This window comes from Convolutriloba macropyga, chromosome 13, assembly GCF_964194025.1.
Source record: "Convolutriloba macropyga chromosome 13, txConMacr16.3, whole genome shotgun sequence".
NCBI lineage: Eukaryota > Metazoa > Xenacoelomorpha > Acoela > Convolutidae > Convolutriloba > Convolutriloba macropyga.
In genome coordinates, this window is record NC_134480.1 from 36,336,518 (window position 1) to 36,359,506 (window position 22,989).

Below are 22,989 nucleotides of genomic sequence, written 5' to 3' on the forward strand. Positions count from 1 at the left end.
TGCAAATTGAGCGGATACCAATTAAAACACTAAGAAAATGTACTGCAACATTTGCTTTGTATTATAATCTAGTCAGTGACTATAATAGTTTACCTCCGTAGAGTATTTGCTTTAAAAACAATCGAAATTTCGAGAGTGTTCGAATTCTACGCATTTTCACAATGTAATTGTAAGTGCTTTTTAAACTGATAGTTGTCAATTGTTTTTTTTAAAGCTGTGAAGTAATTTTTAACAATCACTATTCTTTTTGTGTTACGTTTTTAAAACTTTCTCTCGAACGCTTGACCGTCTTCTAGAATATTCTTTCGAAGTCAATTCTGGAGTGACGTTTTTACGCTGGACTTTTTGATTATTTTGCGCGCTTTCTCAAATTATTTGTTTTAAAAATAAAACCGAATGTGATAGCGTACGTTACAGAGCCCTTTTAGCGAGTTAAGTTAATGTCCTTAACCTTCAACGAAGAGGTGGCGGTTCCAAACTGCTGTATTCAGAAATTTGTGAACCATAATTTTCTCTAGCCTATGCCCCCCCCCCCCCTCTGAAGCGTTTGCGACGTCAGACATCTGAGAGCACTTCGTTCAATGTTAGTCCATTTATGTTTCGTTTTTTTAAAAAAATGTATTTTTAACTGTGTCGCTTCGATCGCAGTTGCTTTCTTTTTCTAAGTAAGCCAGATTTCTAAGTACTCCAGTCCCATACATCTCAATTTACATTTTTTTGCCATAAACTAGATTGGGTAGAGACAATCTCAATGCTCTTAACGAATTTACAAACATAGCCGGAAGAAGGAATTCCACAAATTGCATGGTAATGTAGTGTGAGTACCAAGATTTGAGCTTAAACTAATTTCTATTTCTTCTAAAATTTTTGTCGTTTTTTCCTCTAGTTTCTTATTGGGTGTTTAGAGCACTCATACTATCCCTGCAATAAAAAAGGGGTATTTGAAAACCCCTTTCTCGAAGAAAAATTGGGGAGTAATTTTACGTACTTAATGTCATTCGCTGAGCTTGAGTGGCGTCTTTACTATATTTTTGTAGCTTTGCAACAGAATTTGTAGCAGTTATTTTGCATGTGAGTTGTCGTTTCTATTGTGCATGTTTAATTGCTCTCAAATGAAGTTTGTAGCAATTATATTAGTCCTGTCCGTCTTTCTTACAATTTTTTGTCTGACCCTCCTCATGCACATCGTTCAGGCCGTAACCCCCACCTCTGCACTTCGTTCAGGCCGTAAGGGCCCCGTGCAGCCAAAAACCGCCCTTCCCCGCTGTTGCTAACTAAAGGAAACTAAAGCTCTCCCAGCAGAACCGTCAATAACAAAAATGTCATAGAATAGGATTTTCAATACTCTGGAACAGACAAAAAACCGCTCTAATAAAACTTCACTATTTTTGACAACTTTATTGCTACTGTGAACAAAGCAGTTGTAAGTTTGTTCTTATGTACTCAAATAATGTTTGATTTTTAAATTTCTACCATGTAGAAGTGGTTATTTAAATTTAAAAATTTCAGATTTAACAAAAATAAAATTCTGTTCATTCTAGTGAAATTCTTTTACCAGGCCCTGCTTCACTATGAGTTTTGCGATGTGCTTTGTTTTTTGTTTTCAGTGCGCGATGGTTTCATTTGATGATCTGCCGACCGAAATAATCTTTAGCATTTTCAAACATTTGTCCTCATGTGACCTAGCCAAAGCGAGCAGAATCTGCCGGCAGTGGAGAGCTATATCCCTGGATCCAATGTTATGGAAGCATCTTTACTTTTCCAACAATTCAGGGATCTTTTTAGTTATTGCCCATCTAAGTTTCTTTGTTGCACCCCCTCTCCCATCCTTCTGTCACTGGTGGCGAACAGCGAACCGTTTTTTGTAAATATAAAATTTGCACATGCATTTTGTGGTATGAAAAATGATACATTCACTGGATATTTTCTGTTTCAGTCCCAGATTAGTCGGTATATAACTTTTAATCCCCCGGGCGCACATTCAATTTTGTACATTGTACCATGCCATAAAACATCACATTTGTAAGTGAGGGTCATAAAAAGCACTGCGGAGCCGAAACAAGATCCCATCCACTAATCAGGGGCAGATAACTGAGAAGATCCCGATTCAGCTGAGAAGTTGAGAATGTTCCTGCGTCATAGACTTACAAAGTACGCAGTGTCATTTGTACTAAGAGTAGAAGGAAAACCAAATCAGCAGAAAGGATATCAATCAGTTCTGACCAGTGCCAACTTGAAACTTCTCAAGGAATATGCACCTAATCTGCAAGAGTTGACCTTAATTTGCTCAGCTAATGTGACCAGCTCGAGTAACTATTTGATTGAGGACAATCTACCCAACGATCTTTCAAAGCTGACATTGATCAATATCATTGTTTATAGAACTAATTTTGCTCATCAATTCTTCAGAAATTTGTCGTATCTGAAAGTGGACCGCGGATCCTTACGTAAGTTTCCTTCCCATTTATTACAGTCGCAATAATTAGACTTTTTCGGCCGTCATTTTTGAGTCTCATGGCAAAAAAAAATTATAAAACCACATAAAAAAACATAAACTATGCTATTTTTAACGTAAGCTGGGTTAAAGCTACCCTTGTCACGCCATCTAATTTAAAAAACTATAATCTAATTTTCACTAATAGAACATTTGGTAATATACAGAGTGGCAATTAATTTTTTCCCTTCGTTCCAAATTTAATAACATTAACCCAACTACAATTTTAGCGGGAGGAGGACATAAAATGGTAATTTTTGCTAAGTCAAATTTAGCCGATCGATTATTTTGATGTATTATTAATATACTGGTTCTCCAAGCGTAGAACATATAACTTACAGACCTTTTAGGAACGCAGCTTTTTCGAAGAATTATATGAGACGAGGGTTTTTATAATTGACCTTATACTTATGACTTGATCATCATGCTTTTTTCGGAGTTTTGAGTTTTTGCCTATCAATTGTGAGCTGGTTTTTATGTCGTCAGTTTTGACTTTTTCTTTTCGTCTTATCTCGGAATATTGAGAGCTGATTGCATTCTTAATTGCTGCCGCCATGTGCTCAAACGGTTATTATTTAGGCCCTCTTTTTTGAAAATTCAAAGAATTTGGTTTGTATTGGTGTTATGTCATACAGTTAGATGAGGAGTATTGGTTTTTTAGGCTTTTTTATATCAGGCTTTTTGTTTATAAGACTTTTTTAGCTGAAGCATATTTTGAATCAGTTCATACCTTCAATTTTGACTTCTTTTTTGAACCTTGTGTTTTGGTTTTCAACGTTGACTTCTGTTTTGAAACGTTGGGCTTTAACATTTTAAGTGCTCAGTGTTTAACATTTTAAGTGCTCAGTGAGTTTTTAATAGTTTATTAGTGAAGATCCTCTGGTAACATGCAAATGAAAAGATCATTTTCAGTAGTTTTTATCTCAAAACAGTCCCCCGTACACACACAACTAAGAGCTTTGTTTGCTTTTTAAGAAGTAACTCCTATAGTTTTATAAGCCAATTGACCTGTGTTTTATTTTATGTCTCCTTGGTATTTTTTAATCTCGGTCAATTTCCTTTATATTTCTCAAATCAATTTTTGATATTCTACCTCTTATTTTTTTTGCAAAGCGTTCGCAATTTTTTTGATTAATTTTGAGCTTTCAAAACAGGTAGAAACCAGAGACATTGCTGAAATTGGTTTATATTTGATATTTTTGGTAATTTTGCATGCTGTATTTCGTGGTGAGACCAAATTTAAGGTGAGTATATCTACTTTTGAAGTTTTTTAGCGCCACACGGCCAGTTTTCTCTGTTCTTTTTCTCCGTTTTTTATTTTCTTAAGACGAGTCTTCAGTTGACGTTAATCACAGTTAATGGTTGTCTTATTCAAGAAAATAACTGTTTTCTTGTCCTTTTTCTGAGTTACGCGTATTGGTAATTGTTAGAAGATCGAGAGAGGTTGAGAGGTTCATACAAGCAAGAAAGAACACGAGAGTGGTTTATAAGAGACGCCCAAGTTTCAGAGCTTAAGACCAGTTGCTGTTGTGGTTAGCACACTAGGCGTTCAAGTAAGAGAATCCACTGCTGGTTCGAAGCCAGTACTGGTCCATTTTTGCAGTAGTTGAGGCCGTAGTTTAGCAGGTTATGGGCCCAGACCCTGCTCTCCGAGTTCAACCGCAAATGAGACACAAGATAGTTAGAAACTGTGAAAGAGATGATGCGCAATTTAAGCGCGAGTGTCAGAAGATTGAGAGAGAACACGCTTATGTAAATTGTACTTTAGATAATCTTGACATCACACAGCTCTGCTTGTTCTACGTATACTTGGCTAGAGCAATGAAACCTTGAGGAACAAGAAAGAACGTAAGAACGGGTTATAAGAGATGCCTAAGTTTGAGAGCTTGACCTTTTTTCTGCAATTTGATTGTACAGTTAAACTAGACTTTGATTGTACAGTTAAACTAGACTTTGACTCATTGAAAAGATAAAAATAAATTTTGATGTTCTCAGTCTTTCTTTCCGAGGAAAAAAGTTCCTAGTAAAGAGAAACTTTGTACGAAGTACAGAGTCAGTTTCTCTTACTGGCTATAACAAAACCTAGCCCAGTTTCATAAGGGTGTCATTGAGGAGGTTTAAATACTAGACATATATTAAGGTTTTGAAAATTGAGATTTCACAAACTGAGATTTGTAAGCGTTCCCGCACTTCTGTTACTTGATTAATCAAGTCACGTCTTGTTTCGATTAGTTGTTAGGTCGGTTATCAAGGACTTAACTCTAAGACATTTTGAATTTTCGGTTTACATTTTGAGTTATTGAGAAGTTCAAGCAAAAATTGATTATTTCGATTTGCATTATTTTGTATTCTGAGCGAAGCAAGTTGTAGGCATTCAAGTTCAACGATAAGTAATTTTTTTCGTAGAGTTTCGAGTAATGCAACGTCTAGTATAGCGGATAATACAGCTCACAAAATTAACTGCAAAAGCTTAATATTGTGACGGATTTGAAACTGAAAACGAACCGGGCGGTGTAAAGCTTTTCTTGCCTCTGGTAGGAGGCCACCCGTTACAAATGCCAATGCAAGTAAATGGAAAAATTTTACTACCATTCATTTAAATTTCTGGTTGTTATGTCTTTACCCATTCTTGCCAACAACTACTGATTAATTAAACTGGAGACTAGCAAAACATGGATGGCGTATAAGAGTCGCACAGCAAATTTTTTGAATCGTATGTCGAACAATTTTTTTAAACTTTTCTTGAAAAGCCAACTGATTGCCCTAAATGACGTGTTAACAAATTTAGCCTGCCTCTTAAAGTTGAAAAACTTGAAAGTATTTCTAACTTAAAATATTAAATTTGGTGAGTTTTCGTGTTAAACTGACGTTACTGTTAGGCGGTCTAAGCAAACGAAACTAGGAAAATGGACCAGTATGGGACTAGAATCAGCATCTCTTACTTGAAAGCCATCACACACAAGAGGCTTCAGCTCTCTCAAGTTCTTTCTTATTCCTCAAGGCTTCATTTCTCTAGCCAAGTATACGTTGAACAAGTGGAGCTTCTTGCCAAGCTTATCTTATGCACAATTTACATTCAGTTGTTCTCTCTCAAACTTCTAACATTTGTCAAGCTCCTTTATGCGTCTAGTCACTTGTTTTTACATGTCAAAACTGCATCTTTGATTGGCTCTAGATAAGGATTTCTACAGAATGTGAGCAGTTATCCATAACGTAACTTTTTCATTGTAAATCTGATTTCATAGAAGTTTGTCAACCATGAATATTCTGTATGAACAGCAGGTTGATTCGCAAAACTAATCGTAAGGAATATGAAGCAATTTTGTTAAGGATTTTTAGTCTTTTAGTACGTCTCAATACTGCTTTGGTGATAGTGGAGGCAGTTCGATTTCGACTTTCAGTTTCACTTCTTGTATGATAATTTCGTACTATTAATAGTTACTAAATATTTATGCTGACAAAAGTGAACGAATCAGTTTGGCTTTGATAGAATGTGATATTAAATTTTGTATGTCATGCTATTTTAACCCCACTGCTCGATTTGGCTTTGAGTTGAATTGCTGATTTAAGAAGATCGGCCTTAACAACGTTGATTTTAGCTCATGTGAAAGCAAAAATTGTTTTTTTGTGGTATATGTTTTGGTTAATGTTAATTATGGTAGTTTCCAAGAGTAGGTAATGGATAAAAGTCATAGGATTCAAGAAACTCGATTAATAGGCAGTTAGTCAATTTTAGGAATTAGTAATGTCACTATTTATAGCGGCCTGGCAAATTTTGTCTTAGATAACAAGCAAAATTTTTGTTAGCAGCCAGGTCTATTGTTTTTCTTTTGAGTTGTTGGTTGGACGCATTAGGTTTTTTTTACCTTAAAATCATGGCATCTACAATGTAATTGCTTATTTTTTGCTCTTGTACGAGGAGATCTTGATCTTAAGCTTCTATGATAAATTGTTGCCATTGCTTTGTTGTAAATTGAACCCAGATCAAACGCTGAGTGACTGATGGCGGATGTTTTTTGAACGGACATTTTAGCTGTTTGTGTTGATAATGTTTGTAAAAGTTTTTCAATTGTTAATTTTTGATGAGCTTTTGAAACAGGATCAAGAGTAGTATAAAAAAGTGACTAGAACCTCACTGGGGGGGGGGGGGGGACGGACACTTTTGGGAGCCTGATTTTCTCGGCCCAACAACACCGGGGTGGGACGTCTAATTTTTTTTGAAATTGGAATAAAATTTCCCCCCTTATTTTTAGGTTCTAGTCAGTTTTTTTAAGATTTTACGGTGCTATATTATTATTTCATCCGTCTAAAAATTTCTTAGGCTATTTGAAACCAGTTCTAATTCTTTGCAACTTTTGCAACTTTCCCGCCAAAAACTAAGCAGAGCTAGACAAAGGCGCGTTAATATGTCCCACTTTTATACCGCTTATCTCGCCATTTCTACGCACTATTGTTCGCCGCTGCTAACTTTTGCAAATTCTAAGCGTGCATATATCCGATTTTAACAAAACCTAACCCAGTTTTTAGCCAAAAATGGTCCAAAATTTTCGGTTTTTTGTCCCCCCACTAGATTTTTGCGGCAAGATCTTAGAAAAATTTGCCGACATCTTAGAACATTTTTGGCTAAAAAAACATTGGCTTCGATTGTAAAAAAAACTTCGTCTGGTCATACTCAAAACCCAGCTTTTACTCACTTTTTCATATAACAACTGAAGGTTGGTAACGTCCGTTAAATAACTCACTTTTTATATTGTTTCTTTGGATTATCGTTAAATTTCGTCTTGTGGAGTCGGGTAAACATCCAGCAATCAGTAAATAAAAAAATTGGTGAAATGAGCAACTGTTAGAGTTTGCAAATACTATATTTGATAAAGTTTTTTATTTTCAAAATCATTTATTCTTTGGATTATTGTTAAATTTCGTCTTGTGGAGTCCGGTAAACATCCAGCAATCAGTAAATAAAAAAAGTTGGTGAAGTCAGCAACTGTTAGAATTTGCAAATACTATGTTTGATAAAGCTTTTTCTTTTCGAAGTCATTTATTCTTTAGATTATCGTTAAATTTTTTCTTTTTCGAAGGGGGGGGGTGGGGTTGGGGGGGGGGGGTGTACGAATGATATGTAAAAATTAAAGGACAACTAAAAGGAAAAATGTTAAGGAAGCGAAAAGTGGATCAAGTCACAAGAATGTAATTTTAAAGTGAGAACAATCTTGAGGTTACTGTGTTTTTGAGAAATTAAAAACAATTTGAAAATATTCAACTTTTTCAGCATCTTTACAGACCGACGGCAACTTCAAGAGAGCAACATCACAAAATAGGCTATCAAGTGTCTTCAATTGGTTTTTTTTTCTGATTTTGGTGTTCGCTGAAAACACAACAACTAATGCCAGACTCAAAGAATCAAACAAGTAAGTTGCTTTTGAATTTGGTTTTTATCAGGTTTGGCCTGCGTGGACACGTATCCTTCTTCCACACTTAGCCATAAGCTGAAACTCGTTGACTTTCGTCATTTTAAAACGTGCGAGTTGCGTGTTTTAAACGTAGTTAAGTGATTCTGCAGAAGTGACTTTGAAATTTTGACTTAATATCTCCAGCCGCTTTACGGTTCTCAAAAAACGCCAGAAGTGCTCAGTCACTTCAAGCAGAGTCACATAACCATTACTTCAGGTACCATCAGAAGAGTTGGCCAAATCAAATTTTGCATCAACAGAAGAACGATTATTGATTTGAATATCTGCCATTGTGGAAAGTGTAGGAATCCACGAATTTTTGATATTCAAGATCGCGTTGTCCAAGAGGGTATCAACGGACAACTACACATCACCCTACGCAACAATTGAGAAAGAAAAATCTTTTTTAGTAGACCGGATACACGGGTAGGAACTATTTTTCAAAAAATCCGGCTCTACTGATTTTTATTGGGTGTAAAATTAATAAGAAAAACCCTGCATGTATGGCAGCGGAAAAGCTGACTTAATAAGTTCTCTGCGACACAAATTTTGTTGCAAAAACGAATTTTGATACAGTCTGATATGTGCAGGAAGAACTGTGCTCTGTCATACGCTGTGGCAGTTCAACCCCTCCTTGTACGTTGGACTACACCTTTCACTTTCTCACACTTCACGCGTGCACCATCACAAAATCTCACTATACACAAGAAATTTCTAGCCCAAAAAGGGGGGACGGTACAAATTTAACTTTTTAAAAAAGCCAATTGGGCAATATAAGCCCGGCTACAAGTGTTTTTTGGACAATATAGGTACAAATACAGGATGAGACAGGACTTTTTAGTTTTGTTTGGTTCTTCAGTCCTCTTCGCTATTACTTTCCATAATTCTTGCTCGTCTTCTCTTTTTGGTAGGTGGTTGATCTTGCAGATTCTGTCGATCAATCGTTACTGGGACGTTGGCTGGCGGTTGTTCATCAATTGTGATTGGAGGTTGGGGGCTGCTATCTGAATCTTCTATCGCTTGACTTAGAATAAATCCATCGCAAGCTGCGTCTGTAGAGGAACCACTGTCCGAAAACTGACAAATTGTCAAAAACTACCACGTTTTCGTTTAATTCGTCCTCGCTGTATTCGCGTTGGTGAAAACCTGGGTCGGGAATTGAGTTTAAACTTGTGTTGAGCATACTGCTTGAATGTGGAATTTTTGTATGTTGTGTTTGCTGCTTGTTTTTGTACTGTTGTTGCTGGTGCTGCCTGCCTTCCAGCACCTGCTGCTGGCTTTCCTGCGGGTGCTGCTCGCTTTCCAGCGCCGGCTGCCCAGCTACCGAAGCCTGCTGCCTGCTTTCCTGCTCCTGCCCGCTTTCCTGCGCCTGCTGCTCGATTTCCTCGCTTTCGCCCGAGTCATCGGCTCCCCAATCGGGCTCATTTATTATTGACTTGAAGAACATATCCTCTCGTATCGAGCGATGACCATAGGGAAGCATGGAAACTTGGTCACTCATAATAAACCGCTTGTCATCGTAGCCTGACAAAGACTTCTTGTTTACAGCAATTGTGTGGAGCCTGTGGTTGCTTGAAGCTATTCGAGTGTTCAGCAAACGCACCACCTCGCCGCCCAAAAGAGTTCGTTTGTACAGCTCGTGGGTCATACTGCGGCGGGCATCTTTTGTCACTCCTTTTGCTGACTGCTTAGCAGGACCTGAAAAAAAACTTGATCATTTGCAATTCATCCGAGCTTTCCTGCCAGCAGAAAAAACTTGAACTATCTGAATGCCTAATGCGTGCTTGTTTTATTGAATGATTGCGTTTGGATGGCGATACAGTGGTACTGAAAAAAGACTTATACTTGCCTTCAGCGAGCTTGATTGAATACAGCTTCGGCTTCAGACCACAAAACTCTGCAATTGGCTTGCTTCCCATTTCGTCTTTGAACTTTAACGTGACTCGGGCATTGTCCCTGCTGTACAAGGGGTGTTCTGGTGGAAAGTTTGAGAAATCGAGCTGCTCAGCGACCGACTTTTCCGCTGTAGTTCTGCAAAGAAGTCTCGTGAACGCACCTCATATACGAAAGAGTCTGTGTCTGAATAAAGCAAATTGCAGTCAAAGTTTTTCTTCATGAGTGAAACTCGAACATGAACTTCTTTGCCAAGTCCAATATACAGGCACCCACTATGGTTGGCTTGTCCCAAAGTATTTCCGATTGCTGAAGGCATACAGTGACAAGATCTTCACTAATAATTATTGACGATTGGTACTCGGGCTTGTCTGTCCACTTTAGCGTTTCCTCTTCAGTGCGGGTTAATTTGACTTTCATTCGGTTTCGCTTTCCTTCACAAGTTTTTCCAAAGGACGAATTAACCATCAAATTAAAAAAATCTTCAAATTTATTCTTTGCTTGCTTTCGCTTTTCCGTATTCAGTTTCACGTATGGGGCGACCCACTTTTGCTGTTTGAATGAAAGCACTCTATGGAGCTTGGTCACTACCAATCCTGGTTTCGACATAGAGTTTGAGAGTTTGGTAGTGCAGTGTGTAATTTTGTTTATCAAACAGCGTCTGAATGAGCTTTTTCACCTGCGGGAGTTTTTTAATTTGCATATCGGCCAACAAGCTGCTTTGGTACTCGCTGAGCCAGCATTCATCAAGCGCTTCTTTATTGGGTGCCAAAGGAAAATCAGAATGTAGATCGTGCAGGCTGTCGGGGTAACTTAAATCGACTTCAACTATGTATCCCACTTCATTGTCATCAGGCGTAGTCAATATTCGGCGCAAAATTTCCTGGGCCTGCTCATTGGTCCATTCACTTTTGTCAAAGATTTCGAATTCATGAAGGGGTAGGGAGAATTTTTCCATGATTCCTCCGTACAGATTATTGGCGTTGATCATTATTATAAACGAAGAAATGTTTTTTGGTTTGTAGTCCGAGAGAAACTTGTTGTTTGCGCGACAAAGCCGCTTGCTGTAAACCGAGCTCACGCCTCCTCTTATGAGACTTTCAACTATGTCAAGGTGTTCTCTCTCTGTTAGAAGATGTAGTTTGGGATTGCATATTTTGAGCATTGCATCCCCTGACAAGTTGGAAGCGGTGTAGTACTGACAGCAGTCGAGTCCATATGTGTCATAACAAAATTTTCGAAAACACAGTACTACTGCGGCGAGGAAAAACACATCTGTTGTCAAATACAAATTGTAGTAGTCACCAATGTTCCGGCACTCGAATAAATTGAACACTTCGATGGCTCGCTTGTATTCATCTTCACTCACTGTTACCTCGTACTGCTGCAAGCTGTTTGTCCATTTATTGAGAGGGGAAAGCTGAGCCTCTTGTAATTTTTCAAAGCTATCGATGAAGCAATAAGGGAATGAGCCTTTTTGTTTTAACAAATTTACCGACCTCGTCGGCCACGATAGGAAATGTTGTTCCAATAAGGTGAATTGATCAGCTGGCAGGTTCTGTACCAACTTGTCGAGCGACGCATTCATGAATTTGAATGAGTCCAATAGTCTGATATACTCATACTGACTGGTCCAAACACATTTCTTGTTTTTTGTTGTTTTCATATGCACTCCAATTTGCAGTGAGATGAATTTCTCACTTGTGCTTGGCACCACCGAAATTGTATTTTTCTCATTCAGGTTTTGCAGTGCCAATACTACGTGATGAAGGTCATAGTTTGCCAAGTTGTAAGCGAATAGTGGTGTGAAGTTTAAAATTTTGCGTTTCAAGTTGCACTGCGCATGTGCCCATCCCAGAAATTTTCCTGTGAAGTGACAGTGGTCTAGAACAGTGGGATCTTTTGAAGATGTATTTAATTCGGTTTCACAAATCCAGCACATGGTAGCCTCATCGTTATTGATTGTTGGTTCGCCGAAAAAATTTTTGTGTTGTTGTTTTACATCGTATATATCCCTAGCAATCTGCTCCAGTGACTTAACAAATTCAACCATGACATTCAGACCACATTTGAGGTCGAAGTAAAATGGCTTTGTTTCATTCAAAGCAACGAAGAGCAGAGCTTAGCTGCATGGTTTATGTTCCTCCAATGCCCTAGTAACTGAGTTTTGTTGTGTGTTGTTATTGTGGGCAACTGGTTCAATTATTGACTCCAGATCGAAAAATCCAACTATCGGCGCGAACCATCGGGCTTGAACATTTTTGAATTCAAAGTTTTGCTGTTCCACTTTGGGCATTTTTATTATTGCTTGCGTGTTTTGATGACAAATTTCTTCATGTCTCCCATGTCTATCCAATGAAGTGCTGATATGGAAACAGTTACGACACAAATGATTGTCAACGCGCTGGTGTTTTCCAAGATACTTATTGATAAGCCCCCTGATATTTGTGATCAGGACATAGTGATGCATTGAACCATCACTTAGCAAGAGCAGATCCAGGTTGAAACTATAGTTTCGATTATTTGATATGCGGAAAGGAATCAGTTTCTTATTCGAGTGTCGGAAAACATTAACGCGTACATTGCTCAGCTCTTCAAATTTTTCCATTCGGTGAAAAGCCATAGGCATCATGAATTCACCAACTGGTTGTTTGGCTCTCGGATTTTCCGAACTGTACATGATTGGATTTGTTTTTTGTCTCCATGGAGCATTAGGCGGTATCAATTGTGGCCCAAATGTCTTATGAAATTGAGCTGCGTAGCAGTAGAGAAAACATTTCTCGTCTTGTCGGTTGCGAATATTCAACAGGTACTGGCTTTTTGCTAGGTCAGTAGGCAAGGCCAAATGCGACGATGCTGCGATCGGCTTTGATCTGGCGAGTCTCAGTTCAATATTTTCAATTCTATCTACTGTCCAACCGCTACCATGGGATGCAAAGTTGTTCAGTGCGAGCAGCATTTGTTCAACCATTCCAGCGAAACAGGATTTGCTCAAGCCTGTGAAGTCGACCCGCTGCATTTTTGAGTTGATGTATATTTTGATGCGATCTGGCTGACTGCTAACGTTTTCATCATTCGGTGGTTTTGTGAGTTGTACCAGTGCGCTAAACTGAAGTTTTTGTGCTTGATTTTGGGTGTTGAGTTGAACAACGTTTTCAATCTCATCACGTTTGCTACGCATGAAACTTAGCAAGTCTATTTCATGTTCTCCCACTGGTATGTCATATGTTTTCAACACACCGCCGAATGCTTGCTCGGAATGAAGAATTCCCAAGTTTTGATTGTTTTCAGCATCAGCATCCCATACTGGTAGTCCATGATTTTTATTCATGTGCTCCATGTACTTGAGGTTGTCTGTGAAAAACTTGTTGCAGTATAGGCAATAGCGTGGGTGGGTTGAGTTGTGTTGTTGTCTCATATGCGTCTCGAGATCGACAACTTTTTCATTAGCAAATGCGCACTCATCGCACACGAATACGTTTGTTTGTGCATAATGTTTATGCACATCTTTCATGTGCCGACGGAAGCTTCGTTTGTCCGAAAGTGTCTCTTTGCAAACTCTACACTTCTCTGATTTCATTACAGGTGTAAGAACTTGAGACAAATAAGAAACTGGGGTGAAAGTTTTCAAGACGAAAGAATTAAAGTTTTTTGCTGTTGCTGATTAGTTTTGATAAGACTGTTGAAAATTATTTCAGTAACATGAGTTGAAAGTTAAGGCAAAAAGCAAATGAGAAAAATTTATTGTTGGAGGGGACACATTTTTACAACACTCTCAACCAATCAGAGTGCGCGTCTTTTTTGTTTACTTTTGGGACTGAAAGCTACTGCTCCACAAATAGTGGTTGGGGGGCAGCAAGTCTACCAGACTGTTGTGTCAATATCACAGGTGCACTTGTTTACCTGCTTTGCTAGTTTTTGTTGGTTCATCACAGGTGATTCTGAGCTCACAGTTTTACTTCTTATTTACATAGCCTAGTTTTGTTTCACTTTTTCTACTGAATAATAGCAATTGGTGAAATATGTTTATTGACTGTTTGTCATGATATGAAAAAATCCAAGCTTTAACTGGTTTATTTCAACCCGGACTGTTTTTGCCTTTTGTTTACGGCAATGTCTCACATACTTGTCTGTTCAATGTCTGAATTTCGCCGCATCGCCTAAATCCTTCTCTCAAAAAGTCATGCAATGTCTGGCGCTAAGATTGATTGTTAGAGAAAATTAAATTAAGAACTAGTTTAAAGAAGGAAACACAAAGTTCATACGTTGGAACACAATGAACAGCAACAAATGAAATGTTCAATATGCACAATGAGTTTGAGGTAGGTTTGTTTTGTTTAGAGTCGAGATAACTTGATGACCTTCTTAACGGGGGCATAGCACTGGCTCAATGGAGGTGTTTCATCAATGCTGACATCATCAGAAAAATTGTTGACAAGCAACGGGAGGCTTTCCGGGGTTTTTGTTTCTTCACTTGGCGACTGATCAAAATTCCAAAAACCTGATATTTGCTCAACTTCTTCTAGCTGCCCCAATTGATTCTCCCAAATTTCAATGCACTCATGATCGTAGTCTGCAAAAAGTTTTCTTGTTCGCTTCGCCAAATTTTTCACATCCTGCTTTTTTGTTTGAATGGGAGTAATACATCCATAATATCGATGAGCATATGGAGACTCTTCTTGTCTTGGTGATTTTTCTGGCGTTTTTGTAAGATGAAATAAATCGTTTTGTTTTGTATATTCAAGTATTCAATGTAATTAACTGGAACAATAAAGCTGTTTTTTGTGTGCCATAATTGTGTCTTGTCATCTAAGCTTTCCTTCACAAGGACAATATTTTTGAAATTGTGACACATTCGCACAAGGGTTCGAGTGCCTCGCTCACTTGTCTTTGCAATTTCTAAATATTCAGCAGCCATATTGCAGGTGATAGATAAACAATTGAGATGTTTTTTGTTCTGATTTTACGGATTTAAGCGGTAACAAAGCAAAGTTTTCATTGTAAGGAAAGTTTTATAAAGACTTAACAGCACCGAGTCTAGAACCAATTCTAGTGACAAGAGAAATGAAAACTTGTTTTTATATGGTATGGAACTGAATGGAAAAGCAGGATAAAAGCAAATTCTAAAAGAAGGTTAAGTAACAAAAGACTTGCAGTAATATAATAAGGTGCCAAAGAACTAAAGAATTTTCACAAAACTTATCTTGAACAACAAGAAAGAACAATGGCGGAAAGATTGAAAAAGTTGTTGCAGACCGATTTGTTTATTTGACTTAATCATTTCATCATTATTCCGTCATATCTATAAATAGAATTGTCATATTGACCTAGGTTGAATTGGGGTGCTCTCGGGAAATATAAATAGACTCGAGGAGGCGAGCTAATTTATCCATTGCTAATGAAAATTTGTCAGTTTTTCGATTTAAAGGTCGGGACTTGTAAAACTGTTTTGCATGTTGCATTAGTGAATGGAAATTTTTAAATTGCCTTGGACAATTGTGACATTGAATGGGTCTTGATTCAGCAGGGTATATTTTTTCCGATCTTTTGAATTTCATATTTCGTATAAACGTCATAGCTGATATAGAGGAGTATAAATTTGTTTACACGCTAGGGTGGGTGGGTTTGTTTGCTCAGCTGTTATCTTGTCTAGATATGTTGGCGTGGGTTTTTAAATTGTTTACATTCCAACAAACAGTAATATATTAGTCATTCATCGTTTCAGATTACTTTGATACAGTTTGTCTCAATATATGCAACATTATGGGTAATGTTTTGTCTAAAGATGCTGAGTACAGCGACTTTCATTTGGATCTCTCGCTCAATGCAAAAAGGCTTGTTAGGGCTGCTGTTAAGACTTATCATACCACTGGCACCTATTTATCCTTGAAATTGTTCAAACGTGATAGTGAACAGGTCGATTGGGATTTCAATCAAAAAATTACACTTTCGGCGCCAGAGTTTCGGTTGATATGTCAGAACATAGAAAAACTAGAACAAATGCTTGATCAACCAGTTGGCTTGATCGATTCACTTCTAAAACCAGATTCAACTGTTGACTCAAAACGTCCAGCAAAACGGGCCGGCAAAACACCGACTCAGCGCCAAAAGAAGATACCAAAAACATCTGTAGTAGTCAATGAGGATTAGGAATAATTTCTATTAAACCTTTTACTTCCTGTCATTGTTTATGCTTTCAACGTTTGTTCATTAGCTTTTTCTTTTTTGTTCGTTATGGTTGAGGCAATGTATGAGAACAGTCCTGAATATTTCAAGAAATTTCAAAAACGTTTCAAGTACAATATTTTTGAGACGGAACCAAAACTTGAAAACACAATTGAAAATTTTGCATATGGTTATCATTCATCTGCAACAGTTGTCGAAGGCTGTACATTTGGCTCCAATCATTATCATGTTATGTATGAATTCGGTTCGCAGGATGATAATATATTCGATTCTCTTTATGTACCTGCGGTGATACCGTGTCTCGTTAACTGTTTCAAATTACTTATTCAGCCTACGCAAAAAGACTTTGTTAAACGTGGTGCAATAATTTCACGACTACATGTTGCTGTTGAGTACCTTTCAAAATCAACCTCTTCTTCAGTTACCAAGAACCAGAAAAAACTTCCAGCACCCTTGAGTGAGGCTACAGCGAAATCTATTAGTACTTTGACGGTCAACAAACGTTCTTCTACAGTCCCTGATGTAACTATGAAACGATTCTGTCAGCTTATGCTAGGTGAACACTCCTCAACTCTTTATCAGATAATGGATATTCTGCTTAGTGGCCAAGGGAGTTTTGTGCGAGAAACCTCAAACTCTTTCATAACATTTTTGTAAAAATTGATATTCAAAAAAATGTTGTTTCAAAATTAAATTAACTTTTACTTCATATGTTTTACAAAAGCTAGCAACTCTAATTCATTTACATCAGGTATAAATTGAAATTTCTCACTATGAAAATAAGGAACAATATATATGCAAAATGAACCACAAAGCTGGGAGTCTGAGGATTGCAATGGAGACTGAATGTCTCTTCTATGTTCCATGATATCCATCATTATCTCCAAGTCTTTACACTGTTGTAAACGGTTGAAACTATCCTTGTAGGTAGTCAAGGGTAGAGCCAATGGATCTGCAAAGTATATTATTGGGTATGCATATCGTTTAGTTAGCACTACCCAGTGGGTTCCAATAGAGTTGGATCGTGATGCATTAACAATAATAAATGTGTTGGTTTGCAAGTTCAGAGGAAATTATCAGCGGCATAAACCCCTCTGAATTTGAATTTGAGGTGTTTACACTTTTTCACTTGAAGATGAATTTGATCTTCGTCCATTAATATGTGTTCATGGGAAGAGCGTTTTTAGATGCGTTTCTTGCGGAGTCAATGTAGATCGTAGATGCTTTTTCACCAAGAAAAAATTTTTCAACGTTACGAGCTAACGCTGCATCAAACTTGAGTTCAACAGACAAAGATGAATTTGTGAGCTCTGGATGAATAAAGTCATGGGTTGCCTCATGAGTGCTGGTCAGATCAAATACCATTATATAATGGTTTGCGAACTCACTCAGAAGTATTCCATGGCCATTTTCTACATAAGCTAATGCAATCATTGAATTGTAGTACAACCTCTTGTTGTCAGTTGTTGACATTGGAGTTCCAGCCGTTGCAAAACCATTTCGATAAATGGTTATCTCTCTTAAACCAAATTTTTGATAATGGAATGGATTAGCGGTATTAGTACCGATGAATGCTGTAGCAACGCATAATGCAACAATGACTCTTCTGATTGGCTCTTTAGTGAAAATGTCCTCATGTTTCCAGCTTTGTTGGCCTGTTGTAGCCAAGAATGTTTTGGTAATTACTTCATTGTATCGATAAATTGCCGGAGTTTTCAATAATGTCTTCTCAATTGCACCTACAACATTATCTGACACCGTCATCCTCCTGATAAATAAATTAGCCTCATCTATTTTAACCTTGTAGTGTTTCGCTGCGTCTTCACTGATGACAGCAAAGTCATCTTGAGATCTTCTCATTGAAATGCGTAACGTAACTCCACTAACCAAATGTTTCTCACACGAAAAGAAATCAACTGCCAACTTTCCATATAACGTTATACGTGCGGATTGTCGCACTGTTCTTTTTCTTATATCTGATATTGCTGCTGGAATAGTGCTCGGGTTTTCCTCATACTCGTAACCCTGACATTTTAGCCAGGTTTTTTTTGCGTCTGTACCGTGAGAGAATTCAGTTTCTATGAAACTTTTGTGTGCATAGTGTCCATTAGCTGTTGAAATTTTGATACCATTTGCAGAAACAGTACAGTCGGCGAAAAGTGAATGTAGGATATTATTAGCAAATTATGGAAGATCACTGGCATTAGCGTCACCAGTTGTGTAGCGCAAATCCGTTCCATCTGTTTGAAGTATTCGACCTTTGATCTCCAGGTAAATTTTTTGCAAGTCAATAAAATTGTTGCGATCACCAACAGCTTCAAATTCCAATGATGATCCTGAGGGCGAATAAAGCGGTCCTGTTTTTTGCTCGAATGATTGATCAAATGTTAGCAGCAAAGGTGGTTTTTCAAATAAGTCTAAAGAACTGTGAGTAGCTTCAGATGGTATTACAATATTAGTTCGCATTTTTCACTCGCGAGAAAAAATCCAGACGACTCCTTTTGGACGGGGTTTTTGAGAAATGATTCTTCTGGTTGAGATTTTCGTTTTTGGTTTGAGCGAGGTGTCGTGTATTGTCGTCTTTTTCGTCTAATTAGTTTACGACCTGATGCAATACGTGATTGAAGAGATCCACCTATTTGTTTGCGAGCTGTTTTGGCTACTGTACTTTTCAGTGCTTGTTTTGCTGACTTTCTTTTGGTTGCAACTTCTACTAACTCTGGTGCTCCCTGAACCAATAAGTCACGCCCAATCTTTTTCGCTGCGGGCCAGAGAAATTTGAGTGCTGATGGCAGAGCAACTCTTCCAATACCTGCAGCAAGCGCTCCAAAACCGCTGCCTCTTTGTCTGTAGTGTCCGGAAAAATGCGGCATTGAGTGAGATGCTTGATTGCTGTAGTATGCTTCCATATCAAATAATTTTTTGAAATTTTAAACTGACTATAACTTTTCCGGTTCCAGTAAAAGGAATTAGTTTTCCAGTTTCGTTTCTCAACTCTACCTGGATGTTCTGAATGTTGTTTGATAATATTGGCTTGTAATCCAAATGTGTGTAGGACTTGTGGTGTATGGGTGTCACTGTGTTTATGCTACCGTTTCTCAGACGTCTTTCAGACTCAATGATTTTTATTACCGGAGCTCTCACATCACCAACGTTCTGATGTTCAGTTATATCAATGTATCTAAATATTAACTGTGATCCACAAGTGATATCAACTGGAAAATCTCCAACATGTCGGATATCAACTGGAAAATCTCTAAGTTTTGCGTTACAGTGTCAAAATCATAGTCAAACCGTTTCAATTGAGCGATTCGAAAAATTTCTTCCAGAAGCTCTTCTGAACTGTTGTATATACCTTTGCGAATTCTTCGAAGTTGTCCGGTGCGGTTATGTGAAGCATCAAGTTCAGCGCCAGAACTGACATACGCAACTATTTCGGCTGAGTTTACATTATTGATGTTTGATGGAAATGATATTTAAGCAAGGGCAACTTGCCAATCTCCATCTAACTGTAATGGTTGGGCAAGTTGATTTCGAAACTTGGCCATAGTATTATTGGTAAAAATTCCCATTGATGCATTTGATATCAAATCAATAGTAAATTCTTTATTAATACTCATGTTTAGTCTTCGGCAGGAATGACGTTCACTTGGACTAATTCTGGTTCATAAAATTTACCTTCAATCATAACGTTGCTTGCGTCTATAAGGTTGTATGTTGGTGGACTGAGGGTGGCAACCTTGAATACTGTGAAGACTTCGTCTGTGTAATTTTGTTTATAACCTTTCCTAAATATTTCGTCTGGCTTTGCAATCCGAACCAGGTCTCCTTCTTCGTATTTCGGCTTGTACTTTTTGTGCTAATTGCTAGGGATATTCGAAACGGTTCATGTTTTTTAAAAGTTTTATTAGGTGCAAGTTGGGTAACACGATTAGCACGACTGTTTATAGTATTTACAAACTGGGGCAATTCCTTAATATAAGTCCAAGTCCAATTTTCCTCCAGGTATTTGTGAATAATGTTTTTGAGCGATCGAATATTCCTCTCAGCAAATGCCGACTTGGTTTCGTTTTCTGTTGTATATAAATGAATCTCCTTCTTTTCACAAAGTGTTTTGAATTCACCTTTAAACTCGGATCCCTTGTCTGTCCAAACCCTTTCTGGTTTTTTTGCTTTATCATTTTTTTGAACGCTTCAACAGCATCTTTTGCATCTAAAGCTTTCATTGGTTGCACCCGTAGGTATCGCGATAAAACATCAACAGCCACCAGTAAATATTTGACTCCATTGTTGTGATGGGCAATTTTATCCATATACGCCACATCGACAGACCAGATTTCGTTTATTCTGTATGCAACAGCTTTTAGTCTCGGAAAAGAAGTTTTTCTGAATTGTTTGTATTTTGTGTATAAGGCTTTCGACTGAAGGTATTGAACCACTTTGGATCTTGGTAAACCACTGGTTTTCTTCAAATTAGCAATGCTACCAAAAGCTGCACTACCTTTTGTGTATAATTTGTTCAATTGTTTAACGTGAGAGGAAGTAATTTGTCCACGAGCTAGACGGTTGGATTTCGTCTTTTGCATCTTCAAAGCTTCCTTCATCGTCGCCAGAAGCTTTTGATTCCTCTGTTCTAGAGACTCCTGATTCTTCGTTCTCTGGTTCATCCTCAAACCACTGTAACTTTTCGTTTAGTGATAAGGCAAGATATTTTTTGCGTATGTATTACAAGTTAATTGTGAACTGATATCTAGAAAGCTCAGGACTTTGTAATGTTCAAGTGAAAGCTTAGATGTTGTTTGTTGTAGATCGTAAAGAAAATCTGCGACAAGAATTCCCGTGCTTGACTTAATAACCATTAGTCTTGATGTCTCATCCAGCGATAGAGATTCTGATTCTTCTATTTTTTCCAATATTAGGCTCGCTTTTTCAAACTTTTTTCTGTCAAGGTGTTTAATATCTCTCAAAACTCGCTCACTGATTTCAGTTGAAATTTTTGTATCAATTTTGTCATCTCTAGTCTCATTCAACTCATCTTTGATATTCTCCAAAATATTATCGGTCTGCTGTTGCGTGTCTTGTTGCGTGGTAGAAGGTGCTGGTGGAGACTTGCTTCTTTGCAACAGTGATATTTGTTTTGCTTTCTCTCGGACATTTTTATTGTTGAGAAGTTGAGCAATTTGAGGTTGTTCATTCGCATACATTTGACGAGGAATTCGCACAAACTGTTCAGTGGGCATTTTGCTCCAGAAAAGCAATACAAGGTAACGCAATCAGTTTGATTAGACGAATTCCAGAGTCTGATCGAAAAATTTTGATTCTCTCACTTTTTTCAACTCGCCTGTCTTCAAGTTTACGTAGTGGTTTCTCGAGTTTTTTAATTCAACTTTTTTGATTGGTACAACTCCAGAGAGTACGTTCATCACACAGTCACTCAAGAACCAAATGAAATCGCCCTGATGTAATATTTCTATTTGAGCTGTGTTCTCATTCCTCTTATTTGCCCATTGCTTGAGCATAAGCAAATGTTTCTTTTTCATTTGTAATTGTTGTAATGACTGCTTCAGGGGACGAAATGTAAAAAATAGAAGGATCCGGTCCAATTTGTTGCGATGAAAAACGTAAACCCTGACTGGTTTTTTGGGTCGAGATCAATCATCAAATGTCCAAAGGGCTCCGCAGTTGCTAGTTTGTATGCTTCTTTTATCAGTTGGAGAAAATTCAACTGTTTTCCAAGATATTCAATTTGTTGAATGTCACGAAGCGACTTGAATAATATTATGTGTGTTGTATTCAGATCAATGGTTCTGGACCATTTGCTTTGATGGAACAAATTATGCTTGACGTATATAACATGTAATTTGCGATGACGTCCTGAGGTAGCTATTTTTACAAATTCTTTATCGTTGAAGATTTCTTCAAATGAATCGTCATAGATAAGCAGACAATGTGATAGATTTTTTGTTATATCAAAGCCTGAGTATTTTAGAAACTCAATCCCTGGTATAACTCGTTGCATATCTTTGAAAAGTGGTTGGAACTCTTTGTAGAAATAATAAATTGTTTCAAAGCGTGGATAAAAGGTCGAACCTTTTAGCATTCGAAATAAGAGTTCAGTTTTACCACAACCACTTGCTCCTACAATAGACATGAATGCCCTGTCATGTGTAAGAATAACTTTGTTCATAGTTTGGGATTAGGTAAAATGTAATCAACTAAACTCGATAAGAGAGCAATCGAAATTGATTTCTCTTCACAGCTTTCTGATAATAGAAAGAGCATAGAGAAGCAAAGAATGATCATTAAGACAATGATACTAACTTGAACAAAAAATATTACTTTGGACCTTGGCACTGTTGAATTTGAACAACAACGCCATGGGGGCCTCTCTTTGTTGTTCACATCAAAGAATAAATTACTGATACCGGCGTCAGCCTCGTCTCTTTGATTCATTGGAGAAAAATAATTAATTGAAAAGTGAATTGAAACAAGGATGATATAAAATGTTAAATTTTGGAATTATTTACTGGGCAACTGTTTCATGTACCAGAACTCAAAACAAATTGAAACCTTCAATATGACTTTTTATCTCTAGTTTATAACAAACGGTTGATGAGTCATTTTCCTCGAACGATGGTTGATTGAAGACTTTTTCAACTTCGGGGTGCTCCAAGACATATAACCGCAACTCATTTTGGCATCTCCTTAAGTGATATCTCACGTTCTGGTGGTGTTTTTTTTTCAATCTAAATTGAGGAACTTTTTTGTCCGCCCATTGCTTCCAACGTGGGATTCGCTGCTTTTTGGGGTACTGCATAGGCTTCTGGTTTGTTTGGTTCATAGCCATAATTGAACTGATTCCGATGTTCTCGAGCTCTCTGTTTATTTTTTATGTACAGTTGAAAGTGATAGAAATTATCTATCACGGGCAGGAAAGCCCTAAAGCTGTCTAGCTCGTCGGGAGAA

General features: G+C 37.6%; 1 protein-coding gene across 1 annotated transcript in view; it reads left to right on the plus strand.

The window, feature by feature from the left end:
* Positions 1-1,572: 1,572 nt before the first annotated feature.
* The window catches only part of LOC142351578 (uncharacterized), a 24,903-nt gene continuing 3,486 nt past the window's right edge, over positions 1,573-22,989 (plus strand). Inside the window, exons 1-2 of the mRNA XM_075403687.1 lie at positions 1,573-1,767; positions 2,106-2,447. Coding sequence (XP_075259802.1) covers positions 1,584-1,767; positions 2,106-2,447 — 526 coding nt within the window. The 5' untranslated portion in view covers positions 1,573-1,583. The remainder of the gene's footprint in view (positions 1,768-2,105; positions 2,448-22,989) is intronic.